Source organism: Perognathus longimembris, chromosome 22 (assembly GCF_023159225.1).
Source record: "Perognathus longimembris pacificus isolate PPM17 chromosome 22, ASM2315922v1, whole genome shotgun sequence".
In the NCBI taxonomy this organism is placed as follows: domain Eukaryota; kingdom Metazoa; phylum Chordata; class Mammalia; order Rodentia; family Heteromyidae; genus Perognathus; species Perognathus longimembris.
Window position 1 is genome coordinate 8,650,530 of NC_063182.1, and position 24,906 is coordinate 8,675,435.

Genomic DNA, 24,906 nt, shown 5'->3' on the forward strand with positions numbered 1-24,906 from the left:
AGTCTTATCTCCAAATAAACAGAAGTAGAGCTGGGGCTAAAGTGGTAGAGAGCTAGCCTTCAGCAACAAAAGCTCAGAGACAGAATAAGGCAGGTCTGAATTCAAGCCCCAGAATGGGCACAAGAAATAAAAAATCAAAGACAGGGGCTGGGAATGTGGCTTAGTGGTAGAATGCACCAAGTCCCAGGTTCGATTCTTCAGTACCATATAACAGAAAAAGTTGGAAGTGGTGCTGTGGCAAGTGGTAGAGTGCTAGCATTGAGCAAAAAGAAGTTCAGGGACAGTGTCCAGGCCCTGAGTTCAAGTCCCAGGGCTGCCTTCCCCCCCAAAATAAAAAAAGAAAAGACAGTCCCATGCTAGTTATGTAACAAGAACAATAAATCTACCAGCAGAAGGAAGTTTAACATTAGATTTTTAGTAGCACTTTTTAGAATATTCACTATAGACTTAGAAAGTAGTAAAAATTTGTTAAAGCATGCACAAGGTGTAATACTGAATAAAACCACAACTGACAAATAGATTGGTTAACATTCCAAACATGTATAACCAATGAACATGGCCTAGATTTTTTTTTATTGGTATTCACTTCAGTAACTTGAATCCACAGATATAAGCAGTATATAACCAGAGAGTTACAAGTAAACACAGATTATACATGCAAATTTCGGTTCACAAAGGTCACATGTGCAGGTACATGAATTAGAAGCGTGCGTCTAGAATTATGGCCAAACTTTAAAAAATGTAAAATTACATCTTGAAAATATGAAGAGATGGTTTACACACACTTCAGAAATAAAATGTTGCTTATACCAGAGATGTATGACAACTATAGGATTCAAGTGACAAGCAGTAAGATCTCAAGAAATTAATACTGGTCAGAGAGTATTTTTACATTTCACTGAAAGTACACTGACTACTGGAATACAAAACCTACCAGGAACTCAAGGAAAAAATTATAAAATCTAAAGCCAATTATTTAATATTTCTTACTACCTAAACAACATCATGACATTAAAAGAAAATGGCACCTGCATTTGAATTGCCAATCTCACATGAATGAAATTCTCTAAAAAATGAAATGCAATCAAAGCAGCTTCAAACTCCAAAAGAAAAGTCTACAAGGCTCAGATTAAAACGTGGAATGTTTCAGATGAAAGTAATAAAAATACAACTGGTTTTGTTCTTTATTGAATGAAATCAAAAGTTGTTGACATTCCGTTGAAGCTTGGAACTAATAAATCTCATTTTTCTGAACAGTTCTGTTATCTTTTTCTTAGTGGTGCAAGTTGTCTTACATAGAAGCTTACAGAATCGGTCTCTACGAAGTACTTCTGTCTGTTGCCATTCCGATGAAACAAAAACTATACTTCATCAACTTAACCGTATGTTTTTGCTATAACACTTAGCACATGAACAGACATCTATTATTTTTCCACTAAAACAAAAGAGTACAATAGTTTTCTAACTATCAGTATTGTATTTAAAAAAGGTTAACATTAAAAACAAAGAACCATTGTTTTTCAGAAATCATTATGCTTCTCATACATCTTAAGTTTCCTTCTTCTGCCTGTGCTCTTCTGCCAATTTATTCAGAAATTTCTGATGAGAAAGAAAAAAGAATTAAGGAAATTAAGTAACTAGAGAGAAAAGTAACATATGCATTAATCCAAAACTAAGTCTATCCAAGTTTAGGGACTTCAGTGTGAATTAACCTGCAACTTTGTATTGCAAAAATGAGTTAATTCTTTGACTTTAGTTCACAAAGTTCAGGACACCACAATAAAGGCATGAAAAAATGGTAAATGTGAAAAATGGATATTTGAATGTGCAATTAACCCTATCTTTTACACATGAAAAAACAAAGAACATGATCACATAGAACTGGTGCTACGCCAAAACATAAATTGTTTCAACTACTGCATTAAACCAAAACAGCCATGGATAACAATTTTAAATGTAAAAATTCAATTTACAAAAGCAGGGGGCTGGGCCACCTTTGCAATTTGCTAGCTCCTGACACATACGACATCTAGTTTAGAATTTTCCATGTCAAGATCTACTAAATAAAATATGAAAGATATAATTATTAAAAAAGTAAACTTTGGGCTGGGAATGTGGCTTAATGGTTGGGTGCTTGCCTAGCATGCATGAAGCCCTGGGTTTGATTCCTCAGTATCACATAAACAGAAAAAGATGCAAGTAGCACTGTAGCTCAAGTGGTACAATAGCCTTGAGCAAAAGCAGCTCAGGGACAGTGCCAAGGCCTTGAGTTCAAGCCCCAGGACTGGCCTAAGGGAGGGAAAAAAAAAAAAAAGGAAACCTTTTTACTTCTGATTAAAATGTATCAAAGAGCCATAACTACACCTTAAAAATAGAAACCTAAAAAAAAACACCAATAACCGCCCCCCTACAAAACCACTAGAAAAAGTAACAATTCTTTCATTAGCAAGATACACTGCCCAGTAGCTTTGACTGCTAGTAATGAAGTATAGCTTTAAATACAGATTTGTTTAGATATATAACTAGAAGGCTATATTACAATACAGTCCATATCAAGTATGAAACACCCAGGGAGCACTTAACACATTATTTCCAAATTTTCTAATATACAGTTTCTGACCAAAAGCAGCTTAAAAATAAAGCAGATAAAATACTGGTACTAGGGAACAAGGTGTAGTTTAGCTGAACAGTAAGACTACATGGCTCAACATGGAGGTAGGCCATGGATTCAATGCTCCCTTCAATAAAGCCAAATTTTACTGTTGAAAATCATCAACACCTAGACATACAGGTAGTAAAAATTTTATTATGTGAGCTGGGTACCGGTGGCTCATGTCTGTAATCCTAGCTACCCAGGAGGCTGATACATGAGGATTGTGGTTCGAAGGCAGCCTGGGCAAGAAAGTCTATGAGACTCTTATCTCCAGTAAACTCCAGTAAACTACTGAGGAAAGTGGTAGAATGACAGCCTTGAGCAAAAGAAATTCAGGGACATTGCCCAGGTCCAAGTTCAAGCCTCATGAATGGGCTGGGGGTAGGGGAGGAATTTATATTTGAAAAGACTGAAGTAGGGGCTGGGAATATGGCCTAGTGGCAAGAGTGCTTGCCTCATATACATAAAGCCCTGGGGTTCGATTCCCCAGCACCACATGTATAGAAAACAGCCAGAAGTGGCGCTGTGGCAGAGTGCTAGCCTTGAGCAAAAAGAAGCCAGGGACAGTGCTCAGGTCCTGAATCCAAGGCCCATGACTGGCAAAAGAAAAAAAAAGAAAAAAAAAAAGACTGAAGTGATGAGCAATACTGAAATTATCCCCCAAATTCAAGACTACCTTTTATCAATCAAGGCAACACAGAAATTTGTCTGGCTAAGTGGTGGCATAAGTTGTGGACAACCAGCTTAGCAAGCACAAGGCCCTAGCTAGCTCCTGACACACATCAAAAAGAAAAAAAAGAAATTCAACAGAAGTGTACTTCCTTATCTGAAATCATTGAGATGAGAAAGAAGTGTTCTGATTAGATTTTGGAGTATTTCTAAATAGGTACCTAACAATGTAAAAGGAATAAAGGTAGAGCACCAGTTATAAGTGTAAAAAAAATTGATCTAAAGGCCTGCAGTTCAAGCCAAGTATTGACAAAAACTTGCACTGAACGAGACTCAAATCTAATAGAAAAATTATCTCACATCTACACACCATAATCAGAAAGTAGTAACGAAGTCAAACCCAGAATGTATATGATATTCAAGTACTGTGACTGAATTATTTCTCCAGTCCCTGAGCTTTTCTGCTCAAGGCTAGCTGTCTACCACTTTGAGCCACAGCTCCACTTCTGGTTTTCTGGTGGTTAATTGGAGGTAAAAATCTCACACTGCCCCAGCTGGTGTCTAACACGTTCCTCAGATCTCAGCCTCCTGAGAAGTTAGGATTACAGGTGGAAGCCACCAGTGTCTAATTCTAAATCATGATTTCAAACCCAGTGCAGGTGCTGAAAGTACTAGTGAGACTTTTATCTCCAATTAACCACTCAAAAACTGAAAGTGTCACTGTGGCTCAAAGTGGTAGACCACTAGCCTTGAACAAAATAGTTCAGGGATAGTACCCAGGGCCTAAGTTAAAAACAAACAAACAAACAACAGCAGCAGCCGCAAAAAAAAAAAAAAAAAAAAAAAAACCACCAAAAAAAACCCCCAACCATTATGTCATTAAAGTTCAACAGATGTTTCTAGAGTCCATTAACTTGTGTAAATAAAGCCAATGGAAAAAATAAAAAGCATGGTGTCAGGTCCAAAGACTTACATACATTATATTTATAGATCTCACTTATTTCTATATCTTAAGTGATGCTGGCTTTCAGGAAAGAACTCTCTCCTGTATTAGATTCAGCCTTACCTTTAATTTCTGATAATGAGGAAGGCTGCTGCAATGAGTATTCTTTGCAACTTCTTCATTTGTATAAAAGAGTGAACACAGCTTACAGTAAAACCCTGTTTTAGGTATCACATAGTCTATACCTAGAAATACAAACATACATTCTTACAAATTAAGTAAACTGAAGATTGTATTTAGTAGTCTCAATATTTTTATCCTGTCAATATAATTTGAAGACAACACATGTGCTAAGTCCAATACCACCTAAGCTGAAAACAAAACTATGACATCACTAGCTTTCTTTGTACTTAACTAGTATTGAAGATCTTACCTAACCGTACTCTTAAAATGAAACACAGAACTGTAACACAGAAACACAAAAAGAAATGTGTAATTTTTTCAGAAACCTTTATGAGGAGAACATCATTGTGGAATGATAACATAAAGTAATACAAAATCAGGAGATGGGTGTAAGAGGAAGAGAGAATGATGTACCAAGATTTACAAACTTTCCCAGAGAAAAAACAGAAAACTAACTTAACCCTGTCAGATATTTAGTAAGAGTAATTATTACAAGTTAAAAGAACAAAGTCTTAAAGCTTACCAACAGGAACATTGGGCTGATATGGTCCAATTCTATACTCATCTGGGATTGTATAGTCCTCCTTGTTTTCATCACTTTGGCCATCTGCATTTTCACTTGTATCTTTGTTGGGGTCATCAGTATTCTCAGCAGACTCAGCACCTTGTTCCATATTTTCTTCATTTTTAATTCCATTTTCCAGGGCTGCTTCGTTTTCTTGATCAAGTTCTTCGATCTTGTCCACCTTAATTTCAACCAAACCATCATCATTTTTGTCACCAGATTTAAATGTCATGCCTGATTTACGAAGTTTGTGAAGCTCCGAATCTTCCTCATCACCAACCTCATCTAGAGTGACAAAACCTTCCACACTCCCTGGGAAACGACGCTGTTAAGAAAGACAAATTTACTCTGCAACAATTATCTTGCAGCATCCCTTCCATTTGTTTTACTTGAAGGGATGGCGTCTTTTGTCTCTTCTGTCTCTTTTTGTTTTTTTAGATAAGGCCTCATTATGTAGCCTAAGTTTGAACTCATGATCTTCTTGCCTCATTCTCTAAAGAGCTGAGATTACAGGCATGTATTAACATGCTGAGAGTGTCTTTGTCTTTCCAAAATATTCTCCTCCTTTCTTCCCCCACGGATGACTTTTAAATAGTGGGGCTGGGGTTATAGTTTAGAATAATATAATGCCTGTCTGCTTAACACACAGGAGTCTTTGAGGTTCAATCCCCAATTCCAAACTCAAACATAGACCAAAAATTTTACCAAAGAGAAGGTCTGTCAAATACAAAGAACATGACTTTTGTAAAGACATTTACATTCTACACTTATTTTCTACAACTATGTGATAGTGCTCTTATTTAAGAACATGTAAGACAGCTCTTATTTAGCACAGTAAGTTTTTTGTTTTAATGTTTGTTACCAGGTGTAAAAGTTTACATTCGTAACACCTTAGTTAACTCATTTTCTAATGATAGTTCAGGTTCTATCTTTCAAAAAGAAAAACATTCTTCAAATTCAAGTGATTTTTTAAGTAACAAAATGTTTTAAGTTTCTTGGGTGAGATACTTTACTGAAACCTTTACCTCACCTGTTTTCTATTTGAATCAGGGTCTCACTATGTGCTCGGGCTACCCTGAACTCTTGATTCTCTTGCTTCTACCTCAACAGTATTGGGATTATCATGTTAGCTCACCCCATCTCTTTGAAAACAAAAGCTGTACAGTAAGGCTGCTTTGGAGTCTTCAACTTTGATGTTCTAAACAGGAAGCAGGATATGTTTCTCTTTCTCTCTACTTTAACCCTCCTTTATTAAAATTTACCTTGGCTTATAAAAACTAAGCAGTTTATATGGTGTCACTATGATATACAAGCATATAATATATACTTATATAAGTAATAAGAATTTGAATTATTTCACTATGAAAAGGTTTCTACAAGTTTAAAAAAATGAACTAATGAAACAGTCTATTTAAAGTATTCATTGTAAAGTTTGGACTTAAATGTTTACATTCTAAATCTTATCTGATTTTTCCCCTATATAAGTAATTCTTCTTATCTGACCCTGCTTAGTAAGAAAATAACCTGAAGAATTAATTGATCGGAACTAACATTCCATTAAAACTAGTCAGTACAGTCTTAAAAAAACAAGTTACCTTTTTAAGTTTTTTCTTGGCTACTGATGAAGCACTCAAATCTTTTTTCACAGCTTTATCTGAAGACTCTTTTTTCCCGTCAGAAGCCACATCACCTAAATTAGCAAGATCAGTCTCATCTCCCACTGAACTGCCACTTTCTAAAAGAGCTACTGCTTCTTCTTCATCTACCAGTAGCTCATCTTCAGATTCAAGAAGCATATTGGGTTCTTGTTCTGTCTGGTCATCCTTTGTATCTTTTTCACCATCTTCCCCCGACTTTTCTTCTTGGTCTTTACCTTCAGTTGTACTTTCAGCCTTCTGAGAACCATCAGTTTTGGATTTCTTATCACTCGGAGATTCTTTGCCATCTGGAGAATAAGATCTTTTTCTGAAATCAAAAAAGAGAGAGAGAAAAACATTTTTTTTTTCTGGGATAGAAAATAAAACTTTAACACACAAATGCACAACAACACATGCAAAATGAAATTACCGAGATTTATCTTTTTTCAGTAAGTCAATGCCTCTGTTGGGAATCTAAAAGACAAGAAGTTGTACAAAAGTCAGTATTTTAAAAATAGACTCACTTGAATATATAATCATCTAATATTTGGGACAATCTCTTATATAATCAACTCTTCCCATTCAATCTCTGTAATCATAGCAAAGAAAAACTGCATATATTTGGAAATTCATCGTAATAATGAACCCAACAGAGAATTAATTGGGTAATAAAACATCTGGTAACAAGTTTTTTCAAATATGAAATTTTAAGTGGACAGCAAGATTCTGTTACTTATGTTAGTGCCCCGGTTCTAAGAGCAGCAGAGTTGAGGATAGGAAAGACTTCCAATATAGAGATCAGTAACTTGCTCAGCAACAATTTTGTTCCATTCCATTAGTACTACATCTTTTTGCTCCCAGAAAAATTTCAAAAAGACTAAAACCACCCAAGATTCTACATACCAGGTTTTGAGCTCTCTCATAGATCTGAACTGCTCACATAAACCATAGCTCATTTGATCACCTGGTCTTATAGTCTACTGACAGTTTCAGCTTGACTGAATCGCTCATTATATTTTATTTTTGCCAGTCCTGAGGCTTGGACTCAGGGCCTGAACACTGTCTCTACCTCTTGAGCCACAGGCATTGAATAGCTTACTTAAAAAAAAAGCTTTGCTTTGAGAAATTGGGTTGTTCTCTTTAGAATTGGTGTAAACATGCTATGCAACAAATGAGTTCTATTTAATAGTACAACAAGAATTACTTCATTGATGTACGAAAGTCAATAAGTACACTCACATAATTTCTTACTTCAAAATCTTATACCAAATTTGATATTTCTAAAAACTGTGCATGTATGTTATGTACCTTGTGATCTTAAAACAGAATTAAAAGGGGGCTGGGAACGTGGCTTAGTGGTAGAGTGCTTGCTTATTAGCATGCATGAAGCCCTGGGTTTGATTCCTCAGCACCACATAAACAGAAAGAGCCAGAAGTGGCACTGTGACTCACGTCGTAGAGTGCTAGCTAGCCTTGAGCAAAAGCAACTCAGGGACAGTGCCCAGGCCCTGAGTTCAAGCCCCCTGCCCCCAAGAAACCATGATTTGACTTTTTTTTTTTTTTAAACAGATTAGGGGAGGGTGCTTCTTTTCCCCCCTTTTTGTGCTAGCCTTTTGGCTTGAACTCAGGGCTTAGGCATTGTTCTTGAACAAAAACTGCTCAAGGCTAGTGCTCTCCCCTTTGAACTACAACTCCACTTGTTTTTTTCTGGGTGGTTAACTTAAGAGCCTCATGGACTGACTTCCAACTACAGTCCTCAGATCTCAGTCTCCTGAGTATCTAGGATTACAGATCAACAGGACCCAGCAAGAAATATTTTTAAATGGTAACAAACCAAGTAATACATACCCTCAGCACCAGTTTTTTGTATTTCTCAGAAAGGTCAACCTTAACACATCTCCCCTGAAACCAAAGTGCTTTCTTCAGACAATGATCAACCATTGCCATGGCATCTTCTCTGGTCTCCATCTCAATAAAGGCCTGAAAGCAAAGCAAAACCAAAGCAACCCACAGAAGTCATTATCTTTCATAGAATTGTATAGAACTCTTTAGTTTTTATTCAATCCACAGCAACTGTTAACCTAAAATATACTTAAACAAAAAAGGGTATTCGTTTCAACAATTTTGTTTTAAGGGGAAGGAGGTGGGAAAGAGTTAGGGCTTTCTACCATTGAGCTTTAAGCTCAAAGCAGTCTGAATTCATTTAATAAAAATAAAAGTATGAGGTAACTTGATTCAGTCATTATACTTTTTTTTTTCCTTTTTGCCAGTCTTGGGGCTTGAACTCAAGGCCTGAGCACTGTCCCCGAGCTGCTTTTGCTCAAGGGTGGTACTCTATCACGTGAGTCACAGTGCCACTCTACCACTAAGCCACATTCTCAGCGCAGTCATTAAATTTTGATTTTACAAACTCTGTATTATCTATGGTTTACAATGTGTTTTTAAGTAATGCCCATGCTGGGAATGTGGCTTAGTGGTAGAGTGCTTGCCTCGTATGCATGAAGCCCTGGGTTCTATTCCTCAGCACCACATAAACAAAAAAAGTTGAAAGTGGCACTGTGGCTCAGGTGGTAGAGTACTAGCCTGAGCAAAAGCAGCTCAGGGACAGTGCTTAGGCCCTGAGTCCAAGCCCCAGGACTGCCTCCCTCCCCCAAAAGCCGATGTTGATATAAATATATATATATATATATATATACCCTTATAATATATAAGGGTATGCTTGTTAAAGAACTTGATAAATCAAGGCAAGAAAACAAGTATCAGGACCTAAAAAATTCCAATTCTGATATTTTATCCTTTAACTAGACACACTGAGGGAGGGTAAAGAATAGCCCTAAACAGTCCTTAATAGAGGAGGCTCAATCTGATAGTTAATTCAATAGTATCATGTCAAATACCACTCAAATAGAAAGAACTTTTTATCCAACACTTCACTTCACAGTGAGAATCTACTATGACTAAAAGAAGTTTTACTTGGTGATAAAGATTGAACCCAGAGCCTTATGTGTTTAGCATGCCACATGCCACTGAGCACTATTAGCCAAATGAAGTATTGTAAAACCTCTTTTGAGAAACATCTTTTTCAAGACCTCAATAGGTATCTTACCTGACTTTTCATCCTCATCAATATATAATTCTTTATTTTCCCATACGGCTCAGCGAGCTTGAGGACAGCACTGTCAGAATATCCAGAATGGGGTAAATTGCTGAGATGTATCACACGTCCAAGCTCTTGCTTTTGATCATATTTCTGATCTGGCTTCCCCTCAGGTTTCTTTAATAAACAGGGAAAGTAGGAAAAAGAAAGGTAAGTCAAATGTTGGCAGACATGCTGTTTTTTTTTTTTTATCAATAAAGAACAGCTCATTTTTTTTCCCTTTATTGAGATTATGTAACTATATGCATTTCACAGTACACATTTTAACCTTCACAATGATGAACATCACCGTTCTAATAATCTACAAAGCTTACGAACTCTACAAACATTAACAATAAAACTATTTCTTCCAGGTGGGGAGAAATATATATTTTTCCCTTTGATTGGTATCATTGTTCCTTTTTCTCATTCTCTCCCTCCTATCACCGCCCTTGAGTTCACTTTCACCAATGTCCAGTGCAGCTGTTGGGCCCCTCCGCTGTATTTTTTCACCTGCTTTCCACTCATTCTGTGATGTATTAAACTGATTTACATAGAATGTGGAGAAAAAAGAAACAAAAGCATATTACCTTTATTCGTTTATACTTCTGGGATAAATGAACTCTCACTGGCTTGCCAAATACTAATGCTGGTGTGGTTGTGTAATAATCCACTGCAGCCTGAGCATCTTCTGTGGTTGCCATCTCAATAAATGCCTGAAATAATACCAAAAAAAGGATCTCAAAAATGAGCACTACCTCCAATCTGTCTAGATATATATAGCTGCATATAAACATTAAGCATGTTTTAGCGGTGGGCAAAGAAGGTGGCACAGGAACGGAGGAGGGAATGGTGAGTAAATGTACTCATTATAAAATGACACTATGTAACTAGAAGGTAAAGACAGAGGGGGAAAATGAAGAGGACATTGACCAAGAAGCACTGTCCGCATAATCTCACCCATGGAATTAATAACCCCTTGAACAACTACTTAATAAAGTGGTTTCAGTAAGTCAAAGACAAAGTAAGACCAGTGTTTACAAACTGTTATTTTATAAAAAGGCAGTGTCAGATTATAGACATACTACCATACACCATGACTTAGTAGACTGAAAATGATTTGGCCATCTCTGTTATAGGTGTGAAATGTCTTTGAAAAATTGGCCAGTCCTGGGTCTTGAACTCAGAGCTTGGGCACTGTCCTTGAGCTTCTCCTTTCTCTTGCTCCAAGTTAGCACTCTACCACTTAAGCGACAGCACTATTTCCAGCCTTTTCGGTTTATGAGGTACTGAGGAATTCAACCCAGGGCTTTCTGCATGCTAGGCAAGCACTCTATCAATATGCCATCTTCCCGTCCCTCTAAATATTTTTTTCACAGCGTTTATATATGACAATTATTATTTGAGGACCACAACATTTAAAATTATTAATAATCCATTAATATCAGTACTATTAGCATACACTACTGACTTTTTCCAATAGTATAGATCAATAATTTAAAACCTTATAGAGCTCTTGTGTTAATCCAAACCCACTCATTTACTTTCTTTAGGAAATATATTAGTGATAAGGAATATGGTAATTCCAACTCCTATCTTTCCAGATGTGGTAACACACATCTATAAATCACAACATTCTGGAGCTGTGACAGATGGATAAGGACATCCTGGGCAGGCAGAGAACACAGTGAATTCCAAGATACCCTGGGCTACTTGGAAAGACATTGTTTCTAAGAAAAGCTTAAAAGAAAACAAAACTAAGTTCATACCTCATTGATTTTATTGAGAATCAGGTGATTTGAAATGACTCCAAATGGTTCTACCAGCTGTAGCAGTTGGTATCTCAAGTTTTTCCCTCGCTGAAAATCCATAATGTGAACAACTCGACTAGTTTCCTACCCATTGGAAGAAAAGTACCCAAGTCAATAAGTCTTTTTAAAATCAATATGAGGGGGAGTAAGTATGCATTCCAAAGGCAGAGTATGTGCTTATTAAAATACATTAAGCAGGAAGACTTTTGTTACATGTAGCTCAGATGTGAAGATGGAGGTTTGAAACCAGACCAGACAATACAGCCAAAAAAACTACTCAGGAAAATTGCACTGAGGTTCAGTGGCAGAGCACAAGCCTTGAGCCTAAGGGACAGTGCCAGGGCACTCCCCCAGGACCAGCACTAAAGTAACACATTACACATGAATTCCCCCCCCCCCAAGTCTTGGGGCTTGAACTCAGGACCTGACACTGTTCCTGAGCTTCTTTTGATCAGGGATAGCACTCTACCACTTGAGCCACAGTACCACTTCTGGCCTTTCCTGCTTAGGTGGTACTGAGAAATCGAACCCAGGGCTTCATGTATGCAAGGCAAGCTGTGGCTGAAGTGGTAGAATGCTAGCCTTGAGAAAAAATAAAAAGCCAGGAACAGAGCTCAGGCCCTGAGACCCAAGACCCAGGACTGGGGGCGAGGGGGATCTGCTCAGTGCTGGTGGCTCGTGCCTGTAATCCTAGCTACTCAGGAGGCTGATCTGATGATCAAGATTAGAAGACAGCCTGGACAGAAAAGTTTGTGAGGTTCTTATCTCCAATAAACTACTCAGAAAAAAACAAGAAGTGGACCTGTGGCTCAAGTGATAGAGCTAGCCTTGAGCACAAAGAGGCTCAAGGACAGCTCCCAGATCTGAGTTCAAGCTCCAGGATTGGTGAAAGTCCACCCCCCCATTCCTAACATTCTAATCAAATATATATGTATATATATATATATATATATATATATATTTTTTTTTTATCAGTCCTGGGGCTTGAACTCAGGGCCTGAGCACTGTCCTTGGCTTCCTTTTTTTTTTGCACAACAGCCCCATTTCTGGCTTTTTCTGTTTATGTGGTGCTAATTAATTGAAAGGAGAGCTTCCCCCATGCTAGCCAAGCACTTTACCACTAAGCCACATTCCTAGACACATAATCAAGTACTTTTGAGCAAAGTAAATTCTTCTGCCTAAGGCCAAATGCTAATTACTATTTCCAAGTTTTAAATCATACTCCACAATACAGTAAATACGATAAAAGCAATTGCTATATTACTGACCACTCTGCCTTTTTGCATGTGTCTTGGTCCTTGCAGGTTTCCATTTCCAGCACCTTTATGGAGGAAAGAACATTTTTCAGATTTATAATAAATACACTTACAAGCTGTTTAAAAAAAATAGAAATGAATACAAATGAAGACATTACAAATACAAGATGACTATATTTTCATTGTTTTCTTTGGGGGGGGGTCTAGGATTTGAAATCAGGGCTTTTACTTGAAGCAAGCATGCTACCACTTAAGCCACACTTCTAGTCCTTGAATAATACTTGAATAAGCCTTGTTATGACTATAATCATTGCATTTACTTAAAAAATAAAGATTATCAAAAGATCGGTGCTCGTGGCTCACACCTGTAGTCTTCTTGGCTACTCAGGAGGCTAAGATATGAGGGTCAAGATTTTAAGCCACCTTAAGCAGAAAGGTACATGAGATTTTTTTGGAGAGTGGATGGTGTATTTATTTTTATTTTTTTAAATTTAATTTTATTGGGGCTGGGAATATGGCCTAGTGGTACAGTGCTTGCTTGCCTTGTATGCATGAAGCCCTGGGTTCAATTCCTCAGACCATATATAGAAAAAGTCAGAAGTGGTGCTGTGGCTCAAGTGGTAGAGTGCTAGCCTTGAGCAAAAAGAAGCCAGGAACAGAGCTCAGGCCCCCAAGTCCCTTGCAAGCCTCAGGACTGGCAAAAAAAAAAATATATATATATATATTGTCAGGTTGATGTACAGAGAGATTAGTTACATATTTAAGGTAGTGAGAGTATATTTCTTGTCATCCTTGTTACACCACTCTTGTTTTTCTCCAACATTCCCTTCACCCTAGTATCTTCTCCATGAGAGTCTTATCTCCAATTAACTGCAAAAAGCTGGAAGTGGAGATGTGACTCAAATGGCAGAGCACTAGCCTTAAGCCCAAAAGCGCAGGTCCTAAGACCAGCAGAAAACAACAAAGATCGTTTTCTCCTGCATTTACTATTTTTGTTTTTGGTTGGTCGTGGGGCTTGAACTCTGGGCCTGGGTGCTGTCCCTGAGTGCTTCAGCTCAAGGCAAGCACTCTACTTCTTTCCTGCCCAGGTTGGCTCTGAACTACAATCCTCAGATCTAAGAGTAGCTAGAATTAGAGGCGTGAACCATGAGTGCCCAGCTTTGCACTTACATTTTATGACATAAGATTTTAGAAATAGTAACACTGGGCTGAGATTGTGGCTTAGCGGAAGAGTGCTTGCCTAGCATGCATGAAGCCCTGGGTTCAATTCCTCAGCACCACATAAACAGAAAAGGCCTGAAGTGGTGCTGTGGCTCATAGGTAGAGTGCTAGTCTTGAGCAAAAGAAGCCAAGGACAGTGCTCAGGCCCTGACTCCCAAGCTCCAGGACTGGCAAAAAAAAAGAAATAGGTAACATTAATTTCCATAATTACCCAGATTTCCTCTTGGTCCAACTGCTGGTCCACCAAGATGAAATGACGGAGGTGGAGGTCCCAGAATTCCTGGAGCTGGGTTTGTAGACTGCTGCAACATGAATGGATCACCCCTAAAAATACAAAGAAATATATAAAGCACAATAAAAACTCACTAGAAGCAAGATTTACAGTTCAACAATAGATAACTTAAGTCTTTTTAGGTGGGGAAAAATATGTACCAATAAAACAAAAATCACTACATAAAGTTCCCTTTATAAAATTTTCTTTCTTTGGTTGGTTGTGAAGCTTGAAATCAAGGCCTGGGTACTGTCCCTGAGCTCTAATGCTCAAGGCCAGCACTCTACCTCTTTGAGTCACAGTGCCACTCTGGTAAGTCTCACAGACTTTCCTGCCTGGGCTGGCTTTGAACTGAGATCCCCATATCTCAGCTTCCTGAGTAGTTAGTATTACTGGCGTGCACCACCACATTGAAAATAACTATGAAATATAGAAAAGTTAAACCTGGATTCCTTACATTGATCTCCTTTACAAACAATAGGTTAAAAAATTTTAACTTACATTGTATGTCCTGTATCATTGTCAGGATTCCACTCTGGGTAGCTTTAAAAAGACCAGAAAATTAACTTTAAAATAAACCATCCCTTCCTTTTTTCCCCTTTAACAAGTACCCTTGTTTGGCCTCTAAAGTAGAGATCATCTAGTAGCAAACTTAGCCGATAGTCTAAGTGTCAAAACCATTACTTCTAGAGCATTTAAATATTTCAAAAGAAAAAATTTATGACTTGGTGCTTACAGATGTAGGTGAATGCATGTTGAAAGTGAAAATTTCTTATATACTTATTACTCTGTGAGAAAATGTTGTATAAGGAACTAGAGATGCAGGGCTTTCCTTCCCTGATATTAAATATCAATAGCAGAATTAAGTTGTGACACTAGAAAGGATAGCTCTAACAGGCATGTCTAAGAATTTCCACTTTACTCAAAAGGGAACTGTGTTTTGTTTCAGATAGTTTCTGTACCAATTCCATTTCAGTATAACAACCTAAACTCAGAAAGATATTTCATAAGAAAAAAATTAAAAGCTGTAACTAACTTTTTTTTTTTGGGGGGGGGGGCCAGTCCTGGGCCTTGGACTCAGGGCCTGAGCACTGTCCCTAGCTTCTTTTTGCTCAAGGCTAGCACTCTGCCACTTAAACCGCAGCGCCACTTCTGACCATTTTCTGTATATGTGGTGCTGGGGAATCGAACCGAGGGCTTCATGTATACGAGGCAAGTGCTCTTGCCATTAGGCCATATCCCCAGCCCCTGTAAATAACTTTTATTGACCACCATACTCTTTTATATTATTTTAGAACATGTATTCATTATTAAAAATTCTATTATGCATTAAGTCCATTAAAAGTTCTTTCCATCTAAACTAATGGAACAATTTGTATTTACCTTAGAAAGAAAAATATTACTGTATCTAATACTCAACATAATAATCTGGACATGTTATTTTTTATTAAAAAATTGCCCAGACATTATCTACCAACCATGAGATAAGAACACTGTGGACAAAAGCCAATAAGCTACCCCAATCCAGAACAGTTGTTTCTGATTCATTATAAGGATGCTTTAAAGGTATTTCAAACTCCTACATTTCAAGAAGAAGCTGGCATCGGCGACTGTGACTTGCTCCATTGATATGTTGACTCCACTCCTGCAGCAAAGTAAATTAGTAGAATTAAAAAAAAAAAAAGCTAAAGTATTTTCATCTGAACCATTCAAAATTTAGGATGTTAATCTCTGTATATTGTCATAAGGTGTGAAAAAACAGTGATGGCCCATTCATTAAATCACACTGATTTAATTTAAACCATTTCTCTAAGTCTTTGAAGTTTGATCCTGCCCTCAAATACGCTATGCACATTCTTGGAAAAACTGGGCTAACTGGGTCAGCATACTTAACAGATCTGACAAGAAAAAGATACAGAATAAGGATCAAGAATATTAACTGACCTTGAGATCAACCAAATTAGCACGTATTAACTACTTCTGTAGACTAAACCAAATACCCATTTTATATCATTACAACTGCTATTTGGTAGTACTCGCCTAGAATATGTCTTAAGGTGTATAAATCAGAATAATTAATTTCATTCAGCCTTTATACACGCTCCAAGTGTACTATTTATTAAATATATAGTGAAAAGTATTCTACAATTCACACTGTCAAAATTGTTCCCACTGATAATAAGTTTTCTATTTCCCTAAAACAAGCAAGCATATTTAAGGATTGCTTGCTTCCAAGTTTTAAGGAGGGAACTACTACATGCATCATTACTTGCTTCTTTGTGACTTATCTTAAAATTAAAGGAATTAGCTACATTTATTTTATTCCAACAAACTTTCCGTTCCTTAAGAATTAAATACACATAGAAAACTAACTTTTAAGCAAATGTAAATAAAGGGTTAAGAAAAGTGAGTTCACTATCAAACTGCCTCAATTCCATTCTGAAATTACATTATTATTATTATTTTCCCAGTCCTGAGGCAGTCAGGGCCTGAGCTGAACTTCTTTTGCTCAAGACTATCATGCTATACCACTTGATCCACAGTGCCACTTCAGCTTTTTCTGTTTATATGGTACTGAGGAATCAACCCTGGGCTTCATGCATGCTAGGCAAGGACTCTACCACTAAGCCACATTCCAATCTCTATTACTGAATTTTGACTCCTATTTTAACTAGTTGTTACAATATTTTCAGTGTTGAAAAAAAATGGAAAGTTGTTTTAAAGGTAAACTGATTATCAGAACATTTCCAAGCTCATGGAAAGTGTTCTGAAAAGAAAAATTTAAGTGAATTATCATTGCATTGCTTATAAATTTCAATTGATAACTTTTTACATCTTTTATTTGTCACAAAATTCACACAGATTGAGGATATGTCCTATTACAGCTAGATGTAGCACCAAATTACAAAATTATAGCCCTCTGAAGTCTCAGAATGGTATTTTATAATTTCTAGGACCTGTTTATATTACAAGTTTATACACATTCCTAGTACCCTAACAGAATTAACTAAGACCTTGTGAAAGTAGTAAAATTGAACACACCCAAGCAAAATGATACTTATTTAGAACGTGGGAGATACTAGCTAGCATTCTCATGTATCTCAAAGCTAGAGATTTCCCTAGTTGGCACTCCAATCCTGTATTTGGGATACACCACTTGCAACTTTTTCTGAGTAGTTTATTGGAAATAAGAGTCTCATGGCCTTTTCTACTGGGGCTGGCTTTTAACTGTGATATAGCCTCTTGAGTAGCTAGGATTACAGGCATGAGCCACTGACATCTGGCTTGGAGGTAACTTTTTAAACGGCTCTAAGCAAGAAGCACCAGCAAGAAGCACCATAGGTTAAACTCACAAAATCCAGAAGTGGGATTAAACAGATATTAAATAAGAATGGTCTATTATTATGCATGCTTCTAGTTTATAAGAGACGAAAAGGCTAAAAAGCTGAAAGGAAATTATATCTAACTTGTCATATTCTTTGAAGGTTTAAACATGGTAAAAGTGGGGCTGGGGATATGGCCTAGGGGCAAGAGGCTTGCCTCATATACATGAGGCCCTGGGTTCGATTCCCCAGCACCATATATACAGAAAACGGCCAGAAGTGGCGCTGTGGCTCAAGTGGCAGAGTGCTAGCTAGCCTTGAGCAAAAGGAAACCAGGCTCAGGTCCTGAGTCCAAGGCCCAGGACTGGCCAAAACAAAACAAAACAAAAAACATGGTAAAAGTGTGGCTGGTCTTTCAAAGTGTTGAAAAGATTGGCTAATCATTTATGTTCCCAAACCACCCACCCCTAACTTGCAGTACTGCACAAAACCTCTTTCCTTCTTTTCTTGAGGCGGGGGGGGGGGGGGGTGGGGGGGGGGTGGGGTGGGGTGTGGGGAAGGGGACATAGCACTTTGGTTTGAACTGAGGGCCTTGCTCTTCCTAGACAGGTGCTTTAATACTGAGCCATGTCTCTAGCCCTTTTTTATTGCTGAGATAAGGTCTTATTCCCTGGTATCCTATTTTAGACTACCTATTCTAGATAGCACGACAGGTGTGCACTACCATGGCCAAACAATGGAAAAAGACTCACCATTGGCCTCAAACTGCCATCCTCCCACTTATGTCTCCAAGTTGCCAAGATTATAGGTGTGAACCACTGGCAATTGGCCAAAGGTTTAAAAAACTTGCCAGAGGGGGCTGGGGATATAGCCTAGTGGCAAGAGTGCCTGCCTCAGATACACGAGGCCCTAGGTTCGATTCCCCAGTACCACATATACAGAAAACGGCCAGAAGCGACGCTGTGGCTCAAGTGGCAGAGTGCTAGCCTTGAGCAGGAAGAAGCCAGGGACAGTGCTCAGGCCCTGAGTCCAAGGCCCAGGACTGGCCAAAAAAAAAAAAAAAAAAAAAAAAAAAAAAAAACTTGCCAGAGATTTAAAAAAAAAACAAAAACAATTTTTTTTGTCTAGATTCTACACTGAGGAGACTATTACATGAGATTAATCAAGCAAAGAGATTAACTTTTTGAATTCAGAAGTTTCTGTGGGAAAATTAAGTAAAAGGAACTTGAAGGAATTTGAGATTGAGGTAACACTATTCACATTCTAAAATAACCTAGACAAGACTACCACGGAAAGTCATCTACAAAATATAATAAGGAACTCCACCATAACAAACTAGATGTTTTTTCACTTAAATTTGTCATTTCACAGTGAAAAGCATTTTTGATCATGTAGGCTTATCTAATGTCACCAATGAGGAAAAATAACAGATTTTCCAAGTTATGCAGCAATACCAGAGAGCAGGATTAAAAGCTTTAAATTTTTTTCATGATCTATTTCTATTACAATAATTTCACTTAAAATTATTTCTACATCAGTTATAAAAGGACCCACTTCTAACTAAATTATTTAAATACTTTTTCCAATGGTGGAGATACACAAAGAAAAGCAAATTTTGTTAAGGCAACTAGAACACATTAAGAATCCATGTGTTTAAACCCTTAAAATTGGTCCAATCTACAAACACAAGTTTTATAAATCAAATAAACAAGAGGTCTCAAAATTAATCCTTAAGTATACCCAACTACCCAAAATAGCTAAAACCTAAAATGTTTTATGGACTAAAAGGTATCTTTAACTCTTGAATCTAGTTTCATATTGGAGTTCATACAATACTTTGCTCAATTTCTAATTTAGATCCATTTAAGTTACTGGCTTTCTTCAGGAACTAGGAAGTAACAAAATAATCATACAGAAATCCAAAAACTTTTCTCTGGATACGTTTTCTCATAGTTTCCTTGTGTTCCTTTGTGATTTCCCAAATAGCTTTGACTCCAGCTGGAAAAACTTTAAGTCATTTAAAATAATTTTCAAAGATACTATTATTTTCTTTGGAATTTACAGATCTCCTGTGAAAACACTTGTCATGGTCATGCCATTTCTATTGTTTTACTTTTTTTTTTTGCACATGTGCAAAAATAATCAAGTTGAGAGTCACCCAAAGTTTAAATCTTTTCACCACATTAACTATATGCCTGTGTATTAAAAAATAGCACAGAACAAAAACTAAAATAAATTTCATGATAGAATTGGTATATTCAACACAATTGGGAATAACTAGTAAAACAACTACCAAATGAAATTTGCTTTTTTGTTTGGAATTCTATTTCTTTCGCAAAAATAAATCTATAAATCTAAATTTAGTGTTTATCTTAATATGAATTAAATTTTAGAAGATAAAAATGCTGAGCTGAACAGAGAAAGGGAAGATTGGTAATAACTCAATAGAATATTAAAAACGTCTCTAAAGTATGATTTAGCCTACTCAAAAAAAATCAATACTCATAAAAATGAATTTAAAAGAAAGTGCTATGAAAAGAGAAGTACCCTTCCAATTGTTACTGTTAAGAAAAACCCTATATAACAGTAACCATCAAATCAATTTCATGACAGCAATTTATTCCAGTTAGTAGCTTACTATAAGCACATCAGGAAAAATGGATGGTCACAGATTATGGATCAAGCTAGTAGGGTGTTACAATGTTGACTTGAAGTCAACTATAATATACACTAAAAAAGGAAAAATAAAACACCCCACTGAGAATAACACTAAAAAAGTTGAAAGAGAAAGGCAATACATTTAAAAGGGCAATTTGAAAAAGTTCCCATTTTACCAGATGTGATAGTTAAAGTAAAAGAGAATTAATTAGTTTTCTTTTTTCCAAATGACTACACTAGAAGTCTGATAAGCCTAAGTCAGAAAAAAAGAATTTGCTTACAAGGAACACAGAGCAGGATACTGTAGTAATTGACTTATCAAAGTCTCTAAAGGGAAGGATGCAATATGGGATAATAAAAAGTGAGTTCTGAAGCATGTTTAAGAAGGTCGTGGAAAGGAGAAAAAAAATGATGAAAATTTTCAGTTACAGTATGAGAATTTGTGTTTAAGGGAAATTAAAAAAGGAAGAATGAACTAATCTAAATATGAAACATACTGAAACAAACACCAGGGCTCTACATTAACTCCCTGTAGCCACAGATAAGGAAAAAAAAGAGAATTGTTCAAGAATACATCTTTACTACATACAAATCAGCAATCAAGACAGATGGAGAGCTGAAATCTAGCATCCTAAATGGTAGAGCACATTGACTTCGAAAAAAATGCTTAAAACAATTCAACAAAGCAGACAAAAAAAAACCTGCTTAAATATATGATTAAGAAGAACATATTGATGCCAAAACCAACAAGATAATCCCAGTGGATGACAGCTATGTGGCCAGAAGTAATCTAGGCAGATTGTATTAATGTAAAGCCCTGGTTTAAAATCTCAAAAACAGTTACCTTCCAAATAAAGTGTTCTCATCAGACTATAGAATTAGAGTGAAAGATATAGGTAAATACAGAATAGGCACTACAATGTAAAAGAAATTAGAAGCATCTGTTGCATTAACTCACCTTATTAGAATGAACTGGCAAATCACATATAGAGCACAGATGGGGATAACCCTTCGGTAAGAGTCCATGGAAGTCTTCAATATTGCTACTTGGAGGAGCGCCCCTCTTTTTCTCAAAGAGAGATCTCTCTTGTAAGGGGCCAGGACCACGTCCCATTCTCTCATACTCACTGTCAAATTTATGATAGTTATGCGAGGTCTCACCAAAAAAAGAATCATCCCTACACCTTTCTCCATCTCTTAATCTGTCATCTTCATAATCCATTCTGTCATAATAACCAGATTCTTGAGAACGACTTCCATGGTCATAATCAAGCACTGGGTTGAGACTAGGACCACGATCATCAAAACTATCTCTTCTAAAGTGCCTTTTTTCTTCCCAATCATCCCTAGGTACTCTGTATGGTGGCTCCCGTGTAGCAGATCTGCCATCTCTACCATAACTCAAGGTAGGGCCTTCTTCAGTTCTCCTCCTTTTAAGCTGTAGAAGGATTTGGGGCAAATTCTCAGGAGTAATCTTGTCCTCTGGATAACGACTCAGTTCATCTAAGTCTCTAGCAGACAGACCAAAGCTGGCCAAAATGTTACTGGCCTGGTCTGCATCTCCACGGTGTTGAGAAGACAAAGGGAGTGGACCTCTACTTCCAATGTTAAATATAGACTGTAAATTATGGGAAGAAGTACTAGCAGAAGACAGTGCACTATGAGCTCCTTGTTGATTCAATGAAGAACTCATTCCAAGATTCATTAAACTAGCAAGGCGTGCAGTACCCTGGTTCATCCTTCCAAGAGATGCTGGCATACTTAAAGATTGGGTAGCAGCAGCAAGAAGGCCTATTCCTGCTGCAGACAGGTCACGCCCATGACCCTGTGAGTCCCTACCGAGAGATGACTGCTGGAATGACTTGGACATTGTAGAACTATCTCTTGTCTATTTTATAGATTGAAAAAAATTTTGTTTTGAAAGACGGCCAAAAAGAAAGCTCAAACTAGAAAGCTAGGTTAACTTTGCTTCAAAAATGGTAACGCCAAGAAAAAGGATCAATAAGGACTGTAGAATCTTCTTCAAGCTGAGAACCAGCAGACAACTCTGTAGAAAAATAAGCAATTTTAGTCATAAATCCCTTTAAGTAGATGCCGTTTTTTTAAGAAAAAAAAAACTTACGCATCATGTTGATAAAAAAAAAACATTAAGATCTCAATCTTACAAGGAATTTATTACATATCTTAAACAGATTCCAGATGTATGCAGAGCCTGCATGTATTTAAAAAGTAGTTTTCATTCTAAAATTCATTAAAAGGAATTTCATATTGTTTAAAAACACTTAAACTCAAGGGTAAGATGTCTGAGTACATCAAAATTTCAGTGAAAACATAGATGGGTTTCTTCTTTCAGAAGAATAAAAATACACCCTATAGTATGATGCTTAAATTTCAGAAGACTAAAAAAATTAAATTAAAAAAAAATCAAGGTCAGCAAGTCAGAGATGAATCAGTTGTATTGTTTTGGAAACGAGACCTATTAGTACTATCAGAAAGAACCAAGTAAAATCACAAGTAAATGAAGCTTAGGGGTCAAGTACCTGATGTAAGACTTAAGACCAAATAATAAATGAGACCTTCATGCAGCAAAATCAAATTGAGGTGAAGACAGATGTGAATAAGAAAAATAAGCAATTTCCTACAGTTTTAAGAATTTCTGCCCAAATTTAAGCCTTACAACAAATTGCCACCCTACACCAGGCAGTGCTTATTTCTTATCTATTCCTATAAGGTAAGGAGAACCAACTCTGGTGAACACGAAAATAGGAGATCTCCCAAGGAAAAAAACCCCAAGCATAGGAAATATAGGTGATTTAAAGAATGGAAACATCTCAAGTCAGCACCCCCATCAGTGCTCATTCAATATTCTGGGATACAGCATCTCTAGAACTCAAACATTAAAAAAATTAAAATGAGATCTTGGTAACTTAGACTTCCGTAAACTTTTCCCAAGAATAGCCCAATCACTTGAAAATTTTAAATTCAGATTATGATCCACTAAGATGTGTTTATGGATGAAATTGTTTAATTCATCATCATTGTACCTCAAAAAGGGTAGCATAAAATATGCAACTGTTTACACGTGATTCTCATAGAACACTAAAAGATATAACAAATGTTCTCAGTGACATAATTTTATATTCACAACCACACACACAGCAGTCTATTGCTATTTGCTACAGAAGTCTATTGAGGCATTGCTTCCTATATTTGATTATCCATATACCCAAGAGTGGTACGTTAATGGTGAGCTTTATTACACTAAAAAACCAGACAATATCAGATAGTTACTAGTCTACCACAGGACCAATTCCAATAATGATAGATTAAGCAAGGATATAATGTATGAACTCAGTGGGCAGAGGAAGTATTAAAAAAAAAGTTACGGGTAAGAAAGATTTAGACCAGATTAAAAAAAATAGATGTCATAAAGTTAAAAGACACAGAAATGCTTTAAGAGGTGACTGGAGTTACAGATGTTTTTTTGCACACCAAGAAAGATGAATTTGAGAAAGACATCAAGGAAACTAGTTCTAGACAAGATCCACTTAGGTAAGCTACTTAAGCTTTAAGGTAAGATTTATAAAGATAAAAGAGTTAGTGAACTTGAGATGAAACGTTGTTTGCTATGCCTTTAAATTCCTATATAACAGCAGTTAAAATACTATGGACACTAGAGTGTCCACAGGACCTCCTTAAGCTTTCATGTGTACTTGATTCTTTTTTTTTTTTTTAAATCAGTATCTGCAGCGTTTTCAACAAATTTTTTAAGCACCAAGTTTATTAATTGAAGCTTTGACTTTATTGTTATAACCAAAGCCTTTTGTTATTCAAAAAGGGCTCTTTTCAGATAAATTATAATGGTATTTAACTATGTATAAAAAATTTAAAAGAACCTATTTTAAGTTTTTTGATAATCAGCCAGATAGTGGTAGCTCATACCTACAATCCTAGCTACTCAAGAACTGAGATCTGAGGATTGCAGTTCAGAGCCAGCGATGGTTTAAAAAAAAGTCCAAGAGACACTATCTGTAATTAACCAGCAAAATAGCTGGCCTTAAAAGTATGGCTTCAAGTAGTGAGTGGAGAAAAGAAGGTAAAGAAAGGGTGGAGAGAATGACCAGAGAATTTGGGAAAAGTTAGTGGTAGGTAAAAGATGACAAAACAGAAAATGAATGTCAGAAAAGGGACAAACAACATAAATCCCATGACAATGTGCAATATGACAGCAACTTTAATACTTTATGAGTTTCAACTTACAACGCAGCTCCATACAACATTACAGTAATATTACTGAAAAGGAACTTCAGTCACAAAGCAAGTTCTCAAAAATACTTTTATTACCACAGAGAAATCAGACACAACAGCACTGTTAAGAAGCACTTAGGAAAATAGTCCCTTCAGTATAAGCCATTTTTAAGGGCTCATTCACATGACACCTGCTGCCCATTAGTGAGGTTAGTACAATGGTGAGACATTTACTAATTACTAAAAGTTCATAAAAGTTTGGTGAACTTATACAGACAAGTACCACTATTCACACAGAGATCTTCCAGTTTCTACCTTCTCAGTGCTAAGAG

General features: G+C 36.7%; 1 protein-coding gene across 7 annotated transcripts in view; it reads right to left on the reverse strand.

Annotated features, from left to right (window-relative positions):
• Positions 1-1,523: 1,523 nt before the first annotated feature.
• Matr3 (matrin 3) overlaps positions 1,524-24,906 on the reverse strand; it is a 33,116-nt gene continuing 9,733 nt past the window's right edge. For 2 of the 7 annotated variants that reach the window (XM_048331235.1, XM_048331236.1), the window contains exons 2-15: positions 21,285-22,373; positions 15,929-15,990; positions 14,847-14,888; positions 14,286-14,398; positions 12,866-12,918; positions 11,556-11,681; positions 10,377-10,502; positions 9,757-9,924; positions 8,499-8,630; positions 7,081-7,124; positions 6,609-6,978; positions 4,972-5,338; positions 4,389-4,510; positions 1,524-1,599 (exon numbers count right to left, since the gene is read on the reverse strand). In XM_048331235.1, the coding sequence (XP_048187192.1) occupies positions 1,549-1,599; positions 4,389-4,510; positions 4,972-5,338; positions 6,609-6,978; positions 7,081-7,124; positions 8,499-8,630; positions 9,757-9,924; positions 10,377-10,502; positions 11,556-11,681; positions 12,866-12,918; positions 14,286-14,398; positions 14,847-14,888; positions 15,929-15,990; positions 21,285-22,196 (2,688 nt within the window). In that variant the 5' untranslated portion in view covers positions 22,197-22,373 and the 3' untranslated portion in view covers positions 1,524-1,548. The remainder of the gene's footprint in view (positions 1,600-4,388; positions 4,511-4,971; positions 5,339-6,608; positions 6,979-7,080; positions 7,125-8,498; positions 8,631-9,756; positions 9,925-10,376; positions 10,503-11,555; positions 11,682-12,865; positions 12,919-14,285; positions 14,399-14,846; positions 14,889-15,928; positions 15,991-21,284; positions 22,374-24,906) is intronic. The other 5 variants (XM_048331240.1, XM_048331238.1, XM_048331241.1 and 2 more) reach the window with 3 other exon arrangements.